At 42.5% G+C, this 19,601-nt stretch overlaps 1 protein-coding gene across 7 annotated transcripts in view; it reads right to left on the bottom strand.

Annotated features, from left to right (window-relative positions):
* Positions 1 to 10,240: 10,240 nt before the first annotated feature.
* Positions 10,241 to 19,601, bottom strand: part of SIDT1 (SID1 transmembrane family member 1) — a 96,894-nt gene continuing 87,533 nt past the window's right edge. For all 7 annotated transcript variants that reach the window (XM_047792243.1, XM_047792235.1, XM_047792253.1 and 4 more), the window contains 4 exons: positions 15,471 to 15,576; positions 15,269 to 15,379; positions 14,152 to 14,265; positions 10,241 to 12,293 (listed from right to left, as the gene is read on the bottom strand). In XM_047792243.1, the coding sequence (XP_047648199.1) occupies positions 12,231 to 12,293; positions 14,152 to 14,265; positions 15,269 to 15,379; positions 15,471 to 15,576 (394 nt within the window). In that variant the 3' untranslated portion in view covers positions 10,241 to 12,230. The remainder of the gene's footprint in view (positions 12,294 to 14,151; positions 14,266 to 15,268; positions 15,380 to 15,470; positions 15,577 to 19,601) is intronic.

Consider the following 19,601-nt stretch of genomic DNA (forward strand, 5'->3'; position numbering starts at 1 on the left):
TATCTCTTCTGCAAAGAAGTTCATTGTACCTTTATTTTATTTTATTTTGTTTTTGGATTTCACATGAAGTGATAGCATTTGGGGTTGGTGTCTCACTGTCTGACTAACTTTATTTAGCATGATAACTTCTAGGTCCATCCATGTCCATCCAATTGCCATTATTTCTTTCCTTTTAATGGCTGAGTAATATTCCATTTCTATATGTACCACACCTTCTTTATCCTCTCCTCTGTTGATGGACATTTAGGTTGTTTCCATGTCTTGGCTATTGTATATAGTGCTGCAATGAACACTGGAGTACGTGTATCTGTTTGAGTCGTTTTCTCTGGATAGATGCCCAGGAGTGGGATTGCTGGATCAAATGGTAATTCTATTTTTAGTTTTCTGAGGAATCGCCATACTGTTTTCCACAGTGGTTGCACCAATTTACATTCCAACCAACAGTGTAATAGTGTTCCCTTTTCTCCACACCCCTTCTAGCATTTATTGTTTGTAGACTTTTTGGTGATGACTGTTCTGGCCAGTGGAAATTTCTGAGTCAGGGATCAAACCCAAGGCATGGTAGCAATCCAAACCACTGTAGTGACAATGCCAGACCTTAACCCACTGGGCTGCAAGGGGACTCCTTCACATATTTTTTGGAAAAACTTGTTAGTTTTCATAAAATATGTTACAATTGTCTCTTAGTATCCTTGGATTCCACATCTGAGGATTCACTCACAGTGGATAGAAACTATTTGGAAAAAAATTCTATAAAGTTCCAAAAAGTAAACCTTGAATTTGCTGCATTCTGGCAACTATTCACATCGTGTTTACATTGCATTTGGTGTTATAAGTAATCTAGAAATGATTTATTTTTATTTTTTAAATTTTTATTTATTTATTTATTTTTAGGGCCGCAGGTACAGCATACGGAAGTTCCCAGGCTAAGGGTCAAATTGGAGCTAGAGCTGTCGGCCTACACCACAGCCACAGCAACTCAGGATCTAAGCCATGCCTTTGACCTACACGACAGCTCACAGCAACGCCAGATCCTTAACCCACTGAGCAAGGCCAGGGATCAAACTCACATCCTCATGGATACTAGCCAGGTTTGTTTCTGTTGAGCCACAATGGTAACTCCTAGAGATGATTTAAAGGATGTGCATAGTTTATATACAAATGTTATGCCATTTTATATAAGGGACTTGAATATCTGCATATTTTGGTATCCAAGGAAGTCTTGGAACGAATTCCTCTCAGATACCAAGGGAAAACTGTATTCATATTATGTAACAAGATTGTGGTTATCTTTAAATGAATTAATAAATATTTATAAATTTTCAGAGTTCCCTTCGTGGCTCAGCAGTTAACAAATCCAACTAGGATCCATGAGGATTCGGGTTCAATCCCTGGCGTCTCTTTATAGGTTATGGATCCAGTGTTGCCATGAGCTGTGGTGTAGGTTGCAGACAAAGCTCAGATCCCTCATTGCTGTGGCTGTGGTGTAGGCCAGCAGCTGTAGCTTTGATTCAACTCCTAGCCTAGGAACTTCCATATGCTGTGGGTGTGGCCCTAAAAGCAAAAAAAAAAAAAAAAAAATTTGTAAATTTTTCATTTTTGTTTCTGACATGGTAAATATTGATAGATATTAACTCATATAAACAAAAACTGTGGGGACTCCTCAATAATCTTTAGGAGCGCAAATGTGTCCCAAGACCAAACAATTTGAAAACTAGCGTTCTGGAAAAAACCAAGGAAAATATCAAATGATCATAACCATAAAAGAAAAAAAAAAAGAGTTCATTAAAATCAAGACTCTCTCAGAGTTCCTGTTGTGGTTCAGTGGTTAATGAGCCTGACTAGTATCCATGAGGATGCAGGTTCGATTCCTGGCCTCGCTCAGTGGGTTAATGATCTGGCGTTACCGTGAGCTGTGGTGTAGGTTGCAGATGCAGCTTGGATCTGGTGTTTCTGTGGTTTGTGGTGTAGGCTGGCAGCTACAGCTCCAATTTGACCCCTAGCCTGGGAACCTCCATATGCCTTGGGTGCAGCACTAAAAAGACAAAAGCCAAAAAAAAAAAAAAAAGAAAAGAATTTCTCTTTACCAAACTAGCAAAGATTATACATATCAAAAAATGAAAGACTCATATGGTGATTTAAAAAGTGGGCAAAGAACTTGGAAAAACCCTTCACATATATGGTCAAGAATTCTATTGGAAAATGTGTTCAATATCTGTAGTTATTGGAGAAATGCAAAACAAAATACATTGAATTACAATTACACTCTCACCCAGAAAGGCTAAAATTGAAAGAACTGACAAATGCCAAGTGTTGGCAAACATGGGGAGTAATTGGAACTCTGATGCTGATGAGAGTGTAAATTGGTACAGCCACTTTGGAAAACAGTTGGCAGCATCCTTTAAATCTAAAGACTTACCCGCCCCATGACTCAGCAGTTCCATAGTGCACTGTGGATTTCCTCTGAAAAACATGTACGTATAAGTTCATCAAATGACATATTTAGGAACGTTCACAGACACTTTCTTTTCTTTTTTTGTTTGTGCCTGCGGCATACGGAAATACCCTTGCCAAGATTGAACCCTAGCCACAGCAGTGACAATGCTATACCCTTAACTTCTAGGCCACCAAGGAACTCCATAGAAGTATTCTTTACAGGTAGCCCCAAACTGGAAACAGCCAAACATCATTCAATAGGAGAATGGATATATGAAATGTCATATTCACAAGTAGAGGCTACCGATTTGCACAGATAAATATCACAGGTATTATATTGCATGAAAGTAGCCAGACAGAAAGGAGTACATATTGCATAATTCCATTTATATGAAGTTTGAGAAAAGACAAAACATCTATAAGGAGAGAAGACAGAATAGTGGATATCTCTGGGGAAGGATTAACTTGGAAGAGTTGTGAGGATGCTGGAAATGTTTTTTTATCCTAATGTGTGGTGGTTACATTAGTGTGTGTGTGTGTGTGTGTGTGTGTGTGTGTGTGTATATATATATATACATGTAAAACATATGTAAAATTACACTGATCTATGACACAATATTAGTGCACATTTTGTACATTACTGAATATATTTTATGCCTAAATGAAAAGGTTAAGGAAAAACTATGGAAGTGTGAACTGATGATGTTGGTTTTCTCTGGATAAATCTCTAGATTCATCAAAATCTAAAAGTTATCTTACTGTCATTCTTTTGCAAAAGAAAAGGTCGTGGCAATATTTTGTATCTGGCTCCACTTGCCTGGCTGTGTGACTTTGAGCTAGTGGGCTAACTTCTTTGCATCTTAGTTTATTTGATGGTACATTATCTGTCCTGTCCAACTCACAGGGTTGCTGTGAAGGACAGATGAGATTTTATATTTGAAGAGTTTTCACACAGTGCAAAGGAATATTTAAATGTAAAGTGGCAATGACTTTCCATGACCTTCCTCATTTCTGTCTCCCTACACAGGAGACACATGCAGGGCTCCACTAGAATACGGAATCATATTCACATGGAATACGAAAATCAGTGTAAGCACCTCCTTTGACCTTTTCTTCTTTCTGTGAGAAACTGAATTAATTATACTTTGCTGCCTACATAAGTTCAGAAGTCAGATAAGCTGGTTACATAGTATCAATGTGAGACTTCATTTTTCACATGACCACACAAACTGCAGATATGGGGAGGACATGAAAATCCAGTTTCTACCTAAGTGAGTGCTGTGCAGATCTGGTTTGGGTGGCATTTTCTTACAATGCTTTATCAACATTTAGGACTGTGATCTGGAAAGAGACTGAAGCCTAATTGTAGTGGTGGAGAACTTACTGCCTCAGAGAAAATTTCCAGAAACTCATGATTCAGTTAGGTTAAATCCCATCTTGTTAAAATGCTGCCGAGTGGCGAATGTGCAAATTCATCTTAAATATATTTTTAAAAGCCTCAGAGACAGTTTAGTATAGGAAAAGAAATTTGGTTATTATGTCAGTCTTTCAAACTGTCATATTGTTTTTTATGTATTACTTCTGGAAAAATTTAGAAACGTTTACCTCCATTATCCCTGCATCCCCAACTGAAGAATTATGAGCTCTCGGTTTCATGCAGGCTAGTCCTCTCCCTCAATCTGGTGAAATGAAACCATTCCCGACTACCAGCACAAAGATGGTTCAGCCATTCATGGGAATTATAGATTCTGTCTGATCTAGTGGACTAGCATAGATCGGTTTTCAGAGGCATCTCTGGAGGACTTTTGACTCTTGACAGTATTTTGAGTCTCTGAATGTGTTTTAAGAAATTAAAAAAAACCTTACTGTATCCCTGTGCTTTCTCTCCACTGTTAACTTTGTTTCTGAACCAACAAGTTCCCAGTGGAAACCTGACACCGTATGTGCTGTATATTTTAATTAAAAATGAATCTTTGGGTCTATATCCCTTTGCCAAATGCAGTCAGTGAATGTATAAAAAGTACTTTGGTACTTAACTTTACAAGCTTAGAAATTGAAGCAAGAGTCACATGAATCTCACTGTTCCAGTGCAGAGAGCCAAAATGATCCAAAGCTGCAGTTTTACTGGTTGGTTTCCTAAAGCACAATAGGTTTCATTGTTATTCAGGTTTATATAACAGATACTTATCTTCTGAATTTTGGAAAAACCCTCTCTTTTTGTTTTCTTTAAAAAAGTTTTTTTTAAATTATAGTTGATTTACAATGCTCTGTCAATTTCTGCTGTACAGCAAAGTGACCCAGTTTTTTATTTATATATATATATATATATATATATATATGCACACACATACATTCTATCTCTGATATTAAAACCTCTTTTGTTAACATTTTCAATGATTATATAATTCCAGGTTATATTTTTTTGCATATATAAATACAAGCTCAAGAAAAACACAACCTGTCTTCCCTGTCTCTGGTCTTATTGCCTAAACCACTTATTTCTATTAATCCAGGTTGCTGCACCTTTTACTTCATCCAGTGAACCTCGACTTCCCTAAGTTTCAGTTTCTCCATCTGGGAAGTGGGAATAATAGTAATAATACCAGCTTCATGGGGTTGGTTATGGTTAGTGTTTCAGGATTAAACATGGACTGCATATAAAACCCCTGGCAGAATGCCTGAGGACAAATATTTGCTGTTTTAATCATCAGTTCTGCCAACTTTAATCTTCTGGGAGGTTGGAGATGGAAATTGAAGGCAATAGTTTCCAAAAGTAATATACCACTAAAAGGAGAGACGGAGAACCTCGGTCCCACACTTGTCCTCCAGGAGGGAGGGGTTGTTATAATATCTAAGAATTAGGGAAATGGAGTTCCCGTCGTGGCTCAGCGGTAACAAATCTGACTAATATCCATGAGGATGTGGGTTCAATCCCTGGCCCCAATCAGTGGGTTAAGGATCCGGTGTTGGTGTAAGGTGGTGTGGTGTAAGGTCACAGACACGGCTTGGATCTGGCTGTGGCTGTGGCTGTGGCGTAGACTGTCAGCTGTAGCTCTGATTGGACCCTTAGTGTGGGAACCTCTATATGCCATGGTTGTGGTCCTAAAAAGCCAAAAAGAAAAAAAAAAAAAGGATTAGGGAGAGATGGAGCTGTGTTTATTTCTTCAAAGATGGATTCAAATGATCCCCACCCCACCAGCTCTGTCTCTAGATGTCTGTCCTATGCTGGGATTAAAACTGAGACTTTTGTTTTTCTTATGAAAAATTTTGAGTTGTCAGTTCAAAGTAATCTTAATCTTCTCGTTTCTCCCCTTCTATTTGGAGAGGACACACTTTTCCCTTCCTCTGGGCATGACAAGGCAGGTTGTGAGAACCCAACAGGTTTAAGAATCCTGCTAGTCCAAACATGGTATTTTCAAATACTTCCTAGCTCAGCAGCCTCAGCTTACTAGAGCCCAAGGGTCTCTCATTTTGTTTTCAGGAAGACTGAAAACAAACCCACAAATGTACCACATCAACATTTATCCATTCTTCTTTGGCCCGGTCCCCTTCCCCGACCCTTTTTCCAGAGTTCTCACTGAAACCATCTCTTTCTATCATGTGTGCCATCACACTCCTGCCGAGTGCTTCTCAAGAAGTTAACTTTCTTTTCCTTCTATTGCTTTTTAACTTTGATAATTACTCCAAGAAGCAGTTATCTTTCTCTCTGTGTTTCAATCAAGTCTAAATTTACCCCTCCTTTTTTCCTGAGCAACAGCAGTGACAGCACTAGATCCTTAACCAGCTGAGCCACCAGGGAACGCCTCCATTTTTTTTTTTTTTTTTTGTAGTGGCCACACCGGTGGCATATGGAAGTTCCTGGGCCAGGAATTGAATCTGAGCCACCGCTGCAGCAACATAGGATCTTTTTACCCACTGTGCCAAGCCACGTATTGAACCCACATCTCTGAAGCAGCGACCTGAGCCTCTGCAGCTGGATTCTTAACCTACTGTGCCACAGTGGGAGCTCCCAGGGAACTCTTCTTGGTTGACTCTTGACTGAAGCAGTCTTTATGATTCTTTGTAAGTGAACAGAGAAATGGTAGGGAGGGAGGGGATAAAGGGGAAATGGATCCCCATGGCAGGTTACTTTATAAGGTGTCCCACATTTAGAGAGAAGCAGAGGAAATCTCAGGTCTGAATTTGTCCTTTTCCCCTGAAGGGGCCTTCCTAGGACCTGGTACTGAGCCTTGTGAGAGGCTCAGATGAGCAATGCGATCAAAAATCATAAAGCACAAATCAATTTTTTTTTCTGTGATGGGAATGTGAGAGCACTCTAAAAGAGAGAGCTTTTGAATTATTTTGGATAATCTTCTGTTTAAAAGACTTGGATTCCTAATTCACAAAGAATGTGAAGAGTTAGAGAAAAAGAGGGGCTCAGGAGCCAGCCATATGTTCTGACTTGAAAATCTTTCACTGTTTAAATCTCTTGTTTTCTAAATGGTAACTATAATGGTGGGACCAGAGATGGGACACCCAGACTTTATCTAGCACGACTGAAATGTGATATGACTTCAGGGCTATTCTATGGTAGTTAGCTATTTTTCATCTCCAATGAAATGGATATGTCTTAATGACATGGAATTCGAGGCAATAAAAATGATATATGATAGAGCCAAAGGATTCTTTAAAATTTAGAGTTCAGGGAAAATGATGAAAACTTCTAATCTAGCTTAGAAAGGGGTTATAGGGAGTTCCCCTCGTGGCTCATCAGTAACGAATCCAATTAGTGTGCGTGAGGATTCTGGTTCGATCCCTGGCCTCGATCAGTGGGTTAAGGACCCAGCGTTGCAGTCAGCTGCGGTGAAGGTTGCAGATGCAGCTCGGATTCCTCCTTGCTGTGGCCTAGGCAGGCAGCTGTAGGTCCAATTCAACTCTCCTAGCCTGGGAACCTCCATATGCCACAGGTGCGGCCCTAAAATAAATAAATAAATAAATAAATAAATAAATAAATAAATAAAAAAAAAAAAAAAAGAGGGCAGAGCTCCATTTTCCTGAGACTGGGGGAGTGAAGAGTAATTCTATGTGAATCCTGGTCAACATTCAGCCCTTTTTTACTTTGATAAGAATAGCAAGACCCCACTTCAGGAAAACCATACTATGAACTGCAAACCCCTCTTGGAGTTCATAGGGGTAAAAAAATCAAAATGGGGTCCCATTTTGCACAGTCGTCCCATCCAGGTGAAAACTCTATTACTATGGCCTTTTAGAAACTCATTGGCCAAGGCTGATCCCTGACACTAGCCCAGCTTATTTGAATTCAAGTGTATTAAGACCTAAGATTTCGCAGGCATTTAGCCTGGTTGACAATGGTACCTTAATATTGGGGAGACATTTAAACTTAGCTGCACAATTTTGTCTGGTCCTTACTGAAACCGTGGGTAATTAGTCAAATCCATTTCACCTGCCTTCACTAATCAAGGTCATTTTAAGATTGGCATGTCCTCCAAGGCATGTGCCTGAGCTGTTGTATAGGAACTTGGAGTCAGCTGTGTCTTGCAAGAGCTGTGCCCATTAAGGCTGGAATGGAAAACTGACCCTCCAACTGGGCATGCGTGAGTGTCTGCTTGCTCCTGATCTTTTGAACGTGCAGCGGCTTAGCCTGGTTACGCCTGTGCAGAACTACGATTACCACACCTTATCGCCATCACCTTTCCCCATACCGCTCACGGTCCCCATGCCCCAGACTGCCTGCCTCTTCATTCCTCATTCCATAAATAGCCCAACCCCTTGCCTTTGGGGAGGAGGGGGTGAGATTTGTTCTTGCATCTTGTGCTTGGCTGTTTTGCGACTAGACCCTCTCTTTGCTGCGAACCTCAGCTCTCAGCGTTTTGGGTGCTGCGCATCAGGTAAAATGAACCTGGTTCCCTCACACCACAAAACTGTGTTAAGGGGGGGCGGGGGGAGGGAAGAGTTCCCGTCGCGGCGCAGCGGAAACGAATCCGACTAGGAACCATGAGGTTGCCGGTTCCATCCCTGGCCTCTCTCAGTGGAATAAGGATCCGGCGTTGCTGTGAGCTGTGGTGTAGGTCGCAGACGCGGCTCGGATCCCAAGCTGTGGCTGTGGCGTAAGCTGGCGGCTACAGCTCCGATTGGACCCCTAGCCTGGGAACTTCCGTATGCCGCGGGTGCGGCCCTAAAAAGACAGAAAGAAAAAAAAAAGGGGGGGGGGGACCTGTAAACTGGCAGAATTATGGTAAACAAGGGTTTTTCATTGTTTCAGCCACAGGCCAGTTGTCACTTTACGCAGAATGCTCTTCCTTAGTGTCTCAAGGGGACCTTAGAGTCATTTCAAAACCAGAGTGACCCTCCCAGGCTTCCTCTTTCTGGGACCTGTTCTGTTACTTGCAGGCTGAGGTCCCCCTTCATCCAGGACGAACATCCAAGTTTCCCTACTGAACATTTGGTGATTGGGGTGGGGGTGGGGGGATATTTGCACCTTGCATCTCCTGAACCATGGCAGTTTCAGCGAGAGAGGAGGAAGTCTAGGTTTTCTCTGAGATTCTCAAGGTAGAGCTGGCAGGAATGAGGTGTGACTTTTTCCACACTCAGCCTTTCCACTTGGCCCCAGCTTTGGCAGTGATTTTTCATCTGTGTTGGAGTAAGAGTATCAAGGGCCAGAGGCAGTGAAATGCAGCAATAAAGGGCAAGGAGAGGGCTGGGGCTGAGGGGTTTGGTAATTCTGGGCTGCTTCTCTGAAGGTGAGGAGGCCTCCCAGCCTCTTCAGGGCCTCCTGGAGCTGAGGACAGGAAACAGCACAGCTGTTCCAAGGAAGGGGGCCCCTATGGGTGAGAGAAGCCGGCCCAGCAGGAAGCCCTGCTCTTGTTCTGCCACCCCGTGGGATTTGAGAGGTGCGGGTGAGGATCTCCTCTGCGAGGGCACTGCTTCTGGTGCCTCTGCACATCTCCACCTTTGTCACCTTCATGAAGTGTTATGTAAATGTGGTAGGTGAAGATCAGAGAGTTTCAGCGACTTGCCCAAGGTCACACAGCGAGCAGGTGAACATAACTGGACCAAAGTCTGACTCAGGAATTTTTCTCAGACTTGACACTGTTCTATGAAAAGTGTTTATCTTTGTTTTTGCCTTTCTCCCAAGTTCTAGACAGACTATCTCCCAGGAGGAAAAATATTTGGGTATTATTCGTTTCCCTGACACATGCATTTTGCAACCCCACAGAACACTCTGGTGGCTGCTTGGAGCTACAAAAGAAGCAGCTGCCGCTCTCTTTGCCCCAGGAGCTGACTTGGTGATCTCCAGTCATGGAAAGTCCCTTCCCCAGATAGACTCTGGTTTTCCACTGGCTTCTCCTGCTGCTAAAATAAAACTGGGCTAATCCTTCAACCATCCAGCATTAACAGGTGGGGCTGCCTCTCCGGCATTTGTCAGAGGTGTGAAGGGGCTGTTTTTTTCTTCTGTGCACAGCTTTGCCCCTCTGGCTGCCACATCTCTGCCCTCCAACTGCACTGATCTTTTTACTCTGTGCCTCTGCCAAGAGCCTCTTCACAGAGGGTGGCTTTCTCCAATTACCCTCCCACTGCACTCAGCTTCCCTTCTCTTGTAAATAAGTGAAGTCCATGAGCACAGGCTAAAATCACTTGTTTCACAAGTAGATAAGAGACCACTGTGAGTAACTCGGCTGCCCCCCTGCCACACCCCTGCCTCTACCCTGCACTTCGAGTTCCTATCAACCCCACAGAAGCAGCTGAACCACTTTCTTGTGTTCTCTAACCACACAGCGGCACTGTGGAAAGAACCAGCACCAAGTACATTTAAAATTGATTTTTATAAGAGCAGGCTTGCTCTGGGTTTTTCATCCTGCTGTGGAGAACTGACCACAATGTGTGAGTTTATAGCACAAGGCAGACATTGTCAGAAAACGGTCAAGAACACAGCAGCACAATCCATCCAGTTCTACAGGGCCCCCTCCCCATTTCCATGGACATATTTGCCAAACAAGCTACTGAAGAGCTGATGTGTCCTATAGTTTATTCACTTCAGGTCACAGGGCTACCTGAACAGACTTTCTTCCACCTCCCTCAAATTTTTTTCTTTTCTTTTTTGTATTTGAAATACTTTAATGCATTAAAAATAAAAGAATTAGGTTAAATCAGCCAAGTCAAACAGGTTTGAAATTTGTTTTAGGTGTTAGATTTAATACAGCCATTTAATAGGTGGTCTGCATATGGCCTAGACAAGCCAACAATTTTTAGGAATAAAGAATAACAGACAACTGCAGATTTGGGGGCATTGTAGAAAAAAAAATCATGTTTCATTGAAAGCGTTTTTGTGTTTTTTAAAAATCAGGGAACGTGTGCTATGCCAAATGTCCAAAATGAGTTTTTGAACATTACGCAAATATTTTAGAGAAAGAACTATATATATTTTAAAAGAATGGCTGATCCATTTCTCTAATGAAGAATGAGGAAGGCGGAAGTGAGGGGTGACTTCAGTTTCACAGGCAAATATATCTCTGTGAGCGCACTTGCCTGTACACTTTCTGATGACATCATATTCCAGGGAACAAGGGAGTTTGGTCGAAGTGAAACTTCCTGTGGGCAGAGCTGCCAGACAGTGTGAGAGTGAAGTGGGACACTGAGGTTTTCAGTGTGGTCCTGGGGAGAGAATGTGAATTGGGTGCATTGATGAGACAACCCTAAAGCCATTGCGCTCTTTGCAGCTGAAGAGGAGGAGGGAGAGTGACCTGCAGAGAACCTCAAGGGAAGTCTGGAGCCTCTGGTCTGCAAAAGACAGCAGAGGAGGGCTTGGCAGTGGCCCCTGGCTGGAACACTTCTTTCCTCCTCAAGGGTGATGCGGGCATGGAATGGAGCTATTAGAATTGGGGGCAGGAGGAAGCAGTTTTGCCTTTGCTGCGTCTGCTCCAAGAGTGCCCCAGTCCTTAGCATGAGCCTGCTTGCTGAAAGCTGATGTCACCAGTGTCCTAGTGTTGCAGGTCATTTGTCTAGCTCCTCCTGCTGCTGGAAGTGGTTTCCCCTTTCCCCTTCCACCTCGAGGCCAGCCCATGGAGTAACAGGGCCTTCCCAAGAAGGTAGAGCCTGAGTCATTGGGTCAGCACACAACAGGGAGATACTGTTACCCCTCAGCAGCAGGAGACACAGTCTGATGACATGGAGTCCTCCTAATACAGTAAGGAACCAGGGGGAAACATACAGCATTCTTGCGGAGGAGGTGACCAGGTGGTGCTATAAAACATCTGTCCCAGTTAGTAGGGGCCAACCCTCTACCAGACTCATATGAATCATGTCACCCCAGGACCTTGGAGAGACAGGCCAGTGTTTGGGGATGTCTAGAACAGAGGTTGTAGTTACAGAGAGTTTCTGGGCAGGAAATCTGAGCTGCTGGCCTTTCTGAGCAGGGTGGCAGCTGAGGGCAGAGTACAGCATGGTTCTGCCATGGCTGGCCCATCTCAGGTGAGGGTGGGAAGGGTCCCAAGATAGCTGACTTTGATGCAGCTTTTATCCATTTCTAACTCAGAGTAGCGACAGAAGGGGATGGTGGGTGTTTTTAGCTCTGCAGGGCTTGCCTCTGTCCACAGCTGTGGCTCCCTTCTGTCTCCCTCCCTGCAGGCTTGGGTCCCCCTGCAGCTCCCTTCCTCCCTGTGGGAATGTGTACAGAGCCAACCAGACAGAGGGTCAGTGGAGCATTTGGCAGTGGTTACTTTGCTGCAGCCCCTGTAATTTTCATGAAACAGCACCAAGATCGATGGCTCCCTCTTCCCGCTCTTCATGCTAGAGGCTTAGAAGACAGGGATCTGGTCTCTCCGAACAACATCCAGGTCATCATCCAGGGTTAACAAAACCTGAAAGGAGAGGAATGGAGAAATGAGAGGAACACACAGCTGCAGGAAGTCCTTACTTCCTAAGACACACAAGTGCCCTTATTATCCTGTCTTCTACAGCTTCCTGCAATGCCATGCTCTTAACAGGCACTTGTCATCATTACATCATTCATTTATTAATTCAAGTATATATATATATATATATTTTGGTCTTTTTGCCATTTCTTGGGCCACTCCTGTGGCATATGGAGGTTCCCAGGCTAGGGGTCTAATTGGAGCTGTAGCTGTCAGCCTACGCCAGAGCCACAGCAACACCAGATCCGAGCCTCATCTGCGACCTACACCACAGCTCACGGCAATGCCAGATCCTTAACCCACTGAACAAGGGCAGGGATCGAACCCGCAACTTCATGGTTCCTAGTCGGATTCGTTAACCACTGCGCCATGACGGGAACTCCTAATTCAAGTATTTATCAAGGGTCTATTATGTGCTATTCTAGATAGTAGAGATATGGCTTGGAACAGGAGACAAAAATCGTTACCCTCATGGGGCTTACATTTGAGAGAGGGCTTTAGACGTGAACCAAATGCACAAGCGAAATAGAGGATGTTAGTAATATGTACTTGGGGTGAAAATTAAACTGTGGAGAGATTATAGGAAGTATGGGATGGGGAAAGGTAGAAAAATTTTTTTTCGATTGGGTAGCCAGGGATGTCAATTCCACTTAGAAGGGCACATGTTGGTCAGGACCTAAACGGAATGAAATCTTGTTGCACAGAGTATGAGTACTCTCATTATCCATTTTCAGTTCCCTCTACTACACCCTCTCTACATGGAACCCTTAGCTCAACTTGTGTTGTCTCTGTCTCTCTAGAGAAGGTAAGCCTCAAAAACAAGCTTTAAGGAACCATGTTTATACAGGTTGGTGAAACTTCCCAAACTGGCCACTAGGAGGAAGTCCTGCTCCACTCTCGAGGTTACATGGCTGAGACCAAAGCCAGCAGTGTGAACCCAGGAGGCCTAGTAGTGTTATTTGTGAGTTAACCTTCTATACAGGTACCATGGACTTTTACTTTGGAAGTGTCGAAATTAAGATGAAGGGTTGCAGGAGTTATCATCCTGGATTGTTATATAATATGCGTGGTTTCTGAGAAGGTGTTTGGGCAAAAAAAAAAAAAAAAGGAGAGCTTTGGAAGACAGCAGTTAGAAGACAGCAAGAGACCATGCTGCTATCCTGAGCCACTCCAGAAACTTGTAAAAAATGTGTAAGATATGCACTGAGACTGGAAGAGAGGGAGGAATGTAAATATGGCACAAGAAGGAATAATTGAATGTTTTGCTGAAATTGTAGCGGGTGCCAAAGTGGTTCCTGAGGGGAATTCTGGGCGCGTGACTTCTGACAACCAATTAAGCCCATTCAACTGAACTCTGTAGCAAATGAAGGAAAATTATTTTGTAACTCTGTGTCTCAAAGTATTGAAGAGTAAAAGGAAAATGAAAATAAAGGATGCAATGTAAAAAAAAAAGAAGAAGAAATGATAATCTATACATTGAATGACAAAGAATTGAAGAGAGAAATTAGAAATACAAGAAGGGGGAGTTCCTGTCATGGTGCAGTGGAAACCATGAGGTTGTGGGTTCGATCCCTGGCCTCGCTCAGTGGGTTAAGGATCTGGCGTTGCTGTGGCTCTGGCGAAGACCAGCAGCAACAGCTCAGATTAGACTCCCTAGCCTGGGAACCTCCATATACCGTGGGTGGGGCCCTAAAAAGATAAAAAAATTAAAAAAAAAATACAAGAAGGGATGTAAGGAGGAGGGGAAGAGAAAGAGTACAGGGTATAAAGAGAGCAGAAATTAACAAAGGACTTATAAACTCACCAAAAATGAGAAAAACAGGGCAGTGGCAGAGAGGAAATGCCAGATGTCATGGTCATCGAAGAAATCCAGCAGAATACACTCTCGGTTCTTCTCCCGGGATTCTGCTGGTGTTCCCTGGAAGAAGGTGAGGCAGGACTTGGGTAGCATTCCCACAGTTCGACTCCCTAGAGTGCTGAGCATCCAGAAAGCTATGAAATTGCTACTAGATGACTGGGTCAAAAAATCAGCTTCCAAGAAAACATCTGTCCTCCCAAAAAATTGTCCACAAATGTTCATGGCAGCCGCATTCATAAAATCAAAAAACTGGAATCAACCTAAATGCCTATCAACAGATGAGTGGATAGATAAGATGCAGTATATTCATACAATGGAATATTATTTGGCAATAAAAAGACATGAAGTACTGATACACACACACATGGGTGGACTCAGGAAACCTTATGCTAAGTGACAGAAACCAGACTCAAAGACTACATGTTATATGATTCCATTTATTTGAACTATGCAGAATAGGTAGATCTATAAAAACAAAAGATAGATTAGTGATTGCCTAAGGCGAAGGGGTTTGGGAGAAATGGAGAGTGACCAATAATGGGTGGAAGCTTTTTCTGGAGTGATTAAGATGCTCTAAAGTTGACTGGTGATTATGGTGATGGAGAGCTAAGCCTTCCTCTCTGTGCTGTGCCTCAGCTGTATCACCAGACTCCTAGGCTTCAGCTTTCCTTTCTGGGAAATGGATTTACAAACACCTGCACCTGGGTATATGTTCATGGATGGTGATTATGATGAGAAAGGTGGAGAAGATCCACTAATCAAGGTTTTTGTGCATCTTAACCATCTATTGGGAACAGGATCATAGTCATAATGACACAACGAAGATAACATGTATAGTGCTGGCAATGCTTCCACATTCACGAAGCGCCACCCTGATAATGACGACATGCCCTTTATTGAGCATTTCTGTGTAGATATTTAAAACCATCCTTTTTTAGCGAAAGCCTTCACATTAGAAAATATAAAAAAGATAAACAGCAACAAGAAGAGAGGGGAGGCAGGAAGGTCAGAAAGGCAAGATGGAGACAGGACATGGTCTTGGAAAAGAAAACTGTTCTCTTACCTCCCAGCTGCTGAGATTCTGGAAGAAAAAATACAGGGCGGCGGCCCACACCACAGCGGTGGCGACGATGCAGAAGAGAGGAATCGGGAGGACTTTCTCGGAGCTGCGAAGCTGTGGGTGAGAAGTGGATGTGGCCAAGCTGCCGGCACCGCCTTCGGAGGGCGTGGAGGCCGCAGCCCCCGCCCCCAGTGGCCATGCTTACCTTCATGATGATGTAGAAGGCCAGGTAGAGCAGCAGGTTGCAGATGAAGATGCCCAGCATGTAGGAAGCAAAGTCCCTGGGTCGGTAGATCAGTCCAAAGAGGGCACTGGGCGCACAGAGGAATTATCTTGTAGCCACGTTTTGAAGGTAGATTTGTAACATTATCTGCTTTTTCACTCCCCCACCCCCATATTTGGTGAGAGGGGAAATTTAAAAATCTTTAACATAAGTAACTTTCAATGTATTACATCTTCTTCAGAATATTTGTTTTTCAATGATTAAGTTTTCTGTAAGTGGATGTACCATTAACAGTCATCCTTCTCTGGTTGAAGTAAAGAGTTTTCTCTTTGTCTTTCAGTTTCCCACTGCTATTAAAAAAAATTGCAGGAGTTCCCGTCCTGGCGCAGCGGAAATGAATCCGACTAGGAACCATGTGGTTGCTGGTTGGACTGCTGGCCTGGATCGGTGGGTTAAGGATCTGGTGTTGCCATGAGCTGTGGTATAGGTCGCAGATGGGGCTCGGATCCCATGTTGCTGTGGCTGTGGTGTAGGCCCAGCAGCTGTAACTCTGATGGGACCCCTAGCCTGGGAATATCCATATGCTGTGGGTGTGGCCCTAAAAAGCACAAACAAACAAACAAAAACCAAACCACACACACACACACACAACTGCAACAACAAATGAATACCTTCAGACACATGCTTTTTTCTTTCCTTTTTGTAGTTAAGATTATTACAATAGATTACTACACATAGAATTATCTCGATAATTGGCTTGGACCCAGACATCTATGGTCAATTAATCTTTGACAAAGGATGCAAGAAGATAAAATAGGAAAAAGACAGTCTTTTCAGCAAGCATTTCTGGGAAACCTGGACAGCTGCTTGCAAATCAATGAAACTAGAACACACTCTCACACCATGCACAAAAATAAACTCAAAATGGCTTAAAGACTTAAATATAAGACAAGACACCATCAAATTCCTGGAAGGGAACGTAGGCAAAACAGTCTCTGACATCAACCTCATGAATATTTTCTCAGGTTAGACTCCCAAAGCAATAGAAATAAGAGCAAAAATAAACCAATGGGACCTAATCAAACTGACAAGCTTTGGCACAGCAAAGGAATCGAAAAAGAAAACAAAAAGACAACTTACAGAATGGGAGAAAATAGTTTCAAATGATGCAACTGAGAAGGGCTTAATCTCTAGAATATACAAGCAACTTATACAACTCAACAGCAAAAAAGCCAACAACCCAATGGAAAAAATGGGCAAAAGACCTGAATAGACATTTCTCCAAGGAAGATGTACAGATGATGGCCAACAAGCACATGAAAAAATGCTCAACATTCCTGATTGTTACAGAAATGCAAATCAAAACTACCAAGAGATACCACCTCACACCAGTCAGAATGGCCACCATTAATAAGTCCACAGATAACAAATGCTGGAGGGGGTGTGGAGAAAAGGGAACCCTCCTGCACTGTTGGTGGGAATGTAAGCTGGTACAATCACTATGGAGATCAGTATGGAGATACCTTAGAAATCTATACATAGAACTACCACATGACCCAGCAATCCCACTCTCGGCCATATACCCGGACAAATCTTTCCTTAAAAAAGACACATGTACCTGCATGTTCATTGCAGCACTATTCACAATAGCCAAGACATGGCAACAACCCAAATGTCCGTCCACAGACGATTGGATTAGGAAGATGTGGTATACATACACAATGGAATACTACTCAGCCAAAAAAAAAAAAAAAAAGAATGAAATAATGCCATTTGCAGCTACATGGATGGAACCAGAGACTCTCATACTGAGTGAAGTAAGTCAGAAAGAGAAAGACAAATACCATATGATATCACATATCTGGAATCTAATATAAGGCACAAACGAACCTTTCCACAGAAAAGAAAATCATGAACTTGCAGAATAGATTTGTGTTTCCCAAGGGAAGGGGGAGGGAGTGGGGTGGTTGGGGACCTTGGGGTTAATAGATGCAGACTATTTCCTTTGGAATGGATTAGCAATGAGATCCTGCTGTGTAGCACTGGGAACTATGTCTAGTCACTTATGATGGAGCATGATAATATGTGAAAATAGAATGTGTACATGTATGTACAACTGGGTCACCATGCTATACAGTAGAAAAAAAATTGTATTGGGGAAATAACTATTTAAAAAATAATAAATTAACATGGAGCTAACAAAAAAAAATTGGCTTGGCACACATTACTGCTTTTTTGCTAGCTGCCAAAATTAATACTGAAGTTTATTTTAGATGGGGTTTGGCCTTAATTTTTAAATTTATTTTACTTATTTTTTTGTCTTTAATTTTCTTCCAAGTTTCTCTCCATTTATAACAAAATATTTATTTATTTATTTGCTTTTAAGGGACACAACCATGGCATATGGAAGTTCACAGGCTAGGGGTCAAATCAGAGCTGCAGTTGCCGGCCTGCACCACAGCCATAGAAACATGGGATCTGAGCCTTGTCTGTGACCTCCACCACATCTCACAGCAATGCAGGATCCTTAACCCACTGAACAAAGCCAGGGATCAAATCCGCATCCTCATGGATACTAGTCAGATTCATTTCCACTGCACCACAATGGGAACTCCAAAAGTATTTATTATATAGCCCTTACCTCTTGGTTTTAAAAAGCTTGCTTTTAATACAGACACACCACACACAAATATATTGTGGGATTTCTGTCTTTGTCACTCTGATTCACTAATTTATGTTTTATTTTTTAATTTTATTGCAGCATAGTTGATTTACAATATTGTGTAGTTTATGTTTCTAATTTTGAATTAGTAACTATGTTATTGTTTTGTAATATGTTAGATGATGGAGGTAGGCTAGCTTGCACTATCCAATATGGTAGCCACATGTGACTCTTTACATAAAAATTAAAGTTGAAAATTCATTTTCTCGGTCACATGCCCTTTCAAGTGCTCAATAACCTCAAGTGGCTAATAAAGATGTACATCATTCCAGAAAGTTCTACTGCATAATACTGGTCTGTCACTCTACACTTCTGCCCCTCCTTCCTTCTGTGACTCCTTTACAGAGACCTTTGAAAATTCTGCCTATCATGGCAAATCATTTCAGAATAAAATTCTGTTAATTCCATTTCTAATTCTAAATTTACACATTAACTTGAGAACTGATATCTTTGCAATAGTTAACCTTCTGGCCTGGGACATGCCATCTTTCTTCATTTAGCTAAATTTTCCTGTATCCAAATAAGGTAAATTTTCTGCAGAAGGAGTCTGCACATCTCTCAAAGTTTATTCCAAAGTATTTCAAGGGTAAGGCTATTATTAGTGGACTGTTTTTGTTCATTTTTTATTCCAACTGACTTGGTTCTATATAATATAGGAAACTTCCTCTTCTCAGAATTTGAAATCTTCAGTATACCAAAATCTCTTGTATATCCTTCACCCATATTCATCAATTATTAGCATTCGGCCACACTTGTTTTATTATTCCCTCTCTCATTCTGCCTCTATATGAACATAAATATAAATACATACATTTCTCTCAGTATGAATACATACACACACCACTGTTCTTCAGGACTGTATGAGAATGATTCCTTTGAAAATAATAGTCACGCTTTATATACAATTGATGTCTTGTCCCCAAGAAACTGAGGCTGGAGAAACCAAGGGGGAGGCCCCCTCACAGCCCCAGTGTGTTGTGGTGCTTCATTCCCTTCCAAAGGCCTTGGTGTCCCACAGGGCTCCTGTCTGAAAAGGGAGAGGCCACACACCTCCTCTTGTGAGCAGACTAGGGGTTGAGTTTAGTTCTACAAGGCTCAGGGACAAACCAGGCAATTCTGACTCTGCAGATAGTTGTTGGTTGCTCATTGTCATATCTTTTACCAGCGCCCTCCACCCTGTCTTACAGAGTCACTGGGACTGTGGGACCTGCTCTCAAAGGGTGGCCAAGAGAGTGTCACAGGAGACCACGGCCAAGAATCACCCATCTGAACATGCCCCTGAGTAAAGGACAGTCCTCCACAGGTATGGACCTTCCCTGAGGTAACCCCTGGGGTGACAGCACTGTGGAAAGTTCCTTCCAGGAGCATATGGCCCCCGACGAATCAGATCC

Source organism: Phacochoerus africanus, chromosome 1 (assembly GCF_016906955.1).
Source record: "Phacochoerus africanus isolate WHEZ1 chromosome 1, ROS_Pafr_v1, whole genome shotgun sequence".
In the NCBI taxonomy this organism is placed as follows: domain Eukaryota; kingdom Metazoa; phylum Chordata; class Mammalia; order Artiodactyla; family Suidae; genus Phacochoerus; species Phacochoerus africanus.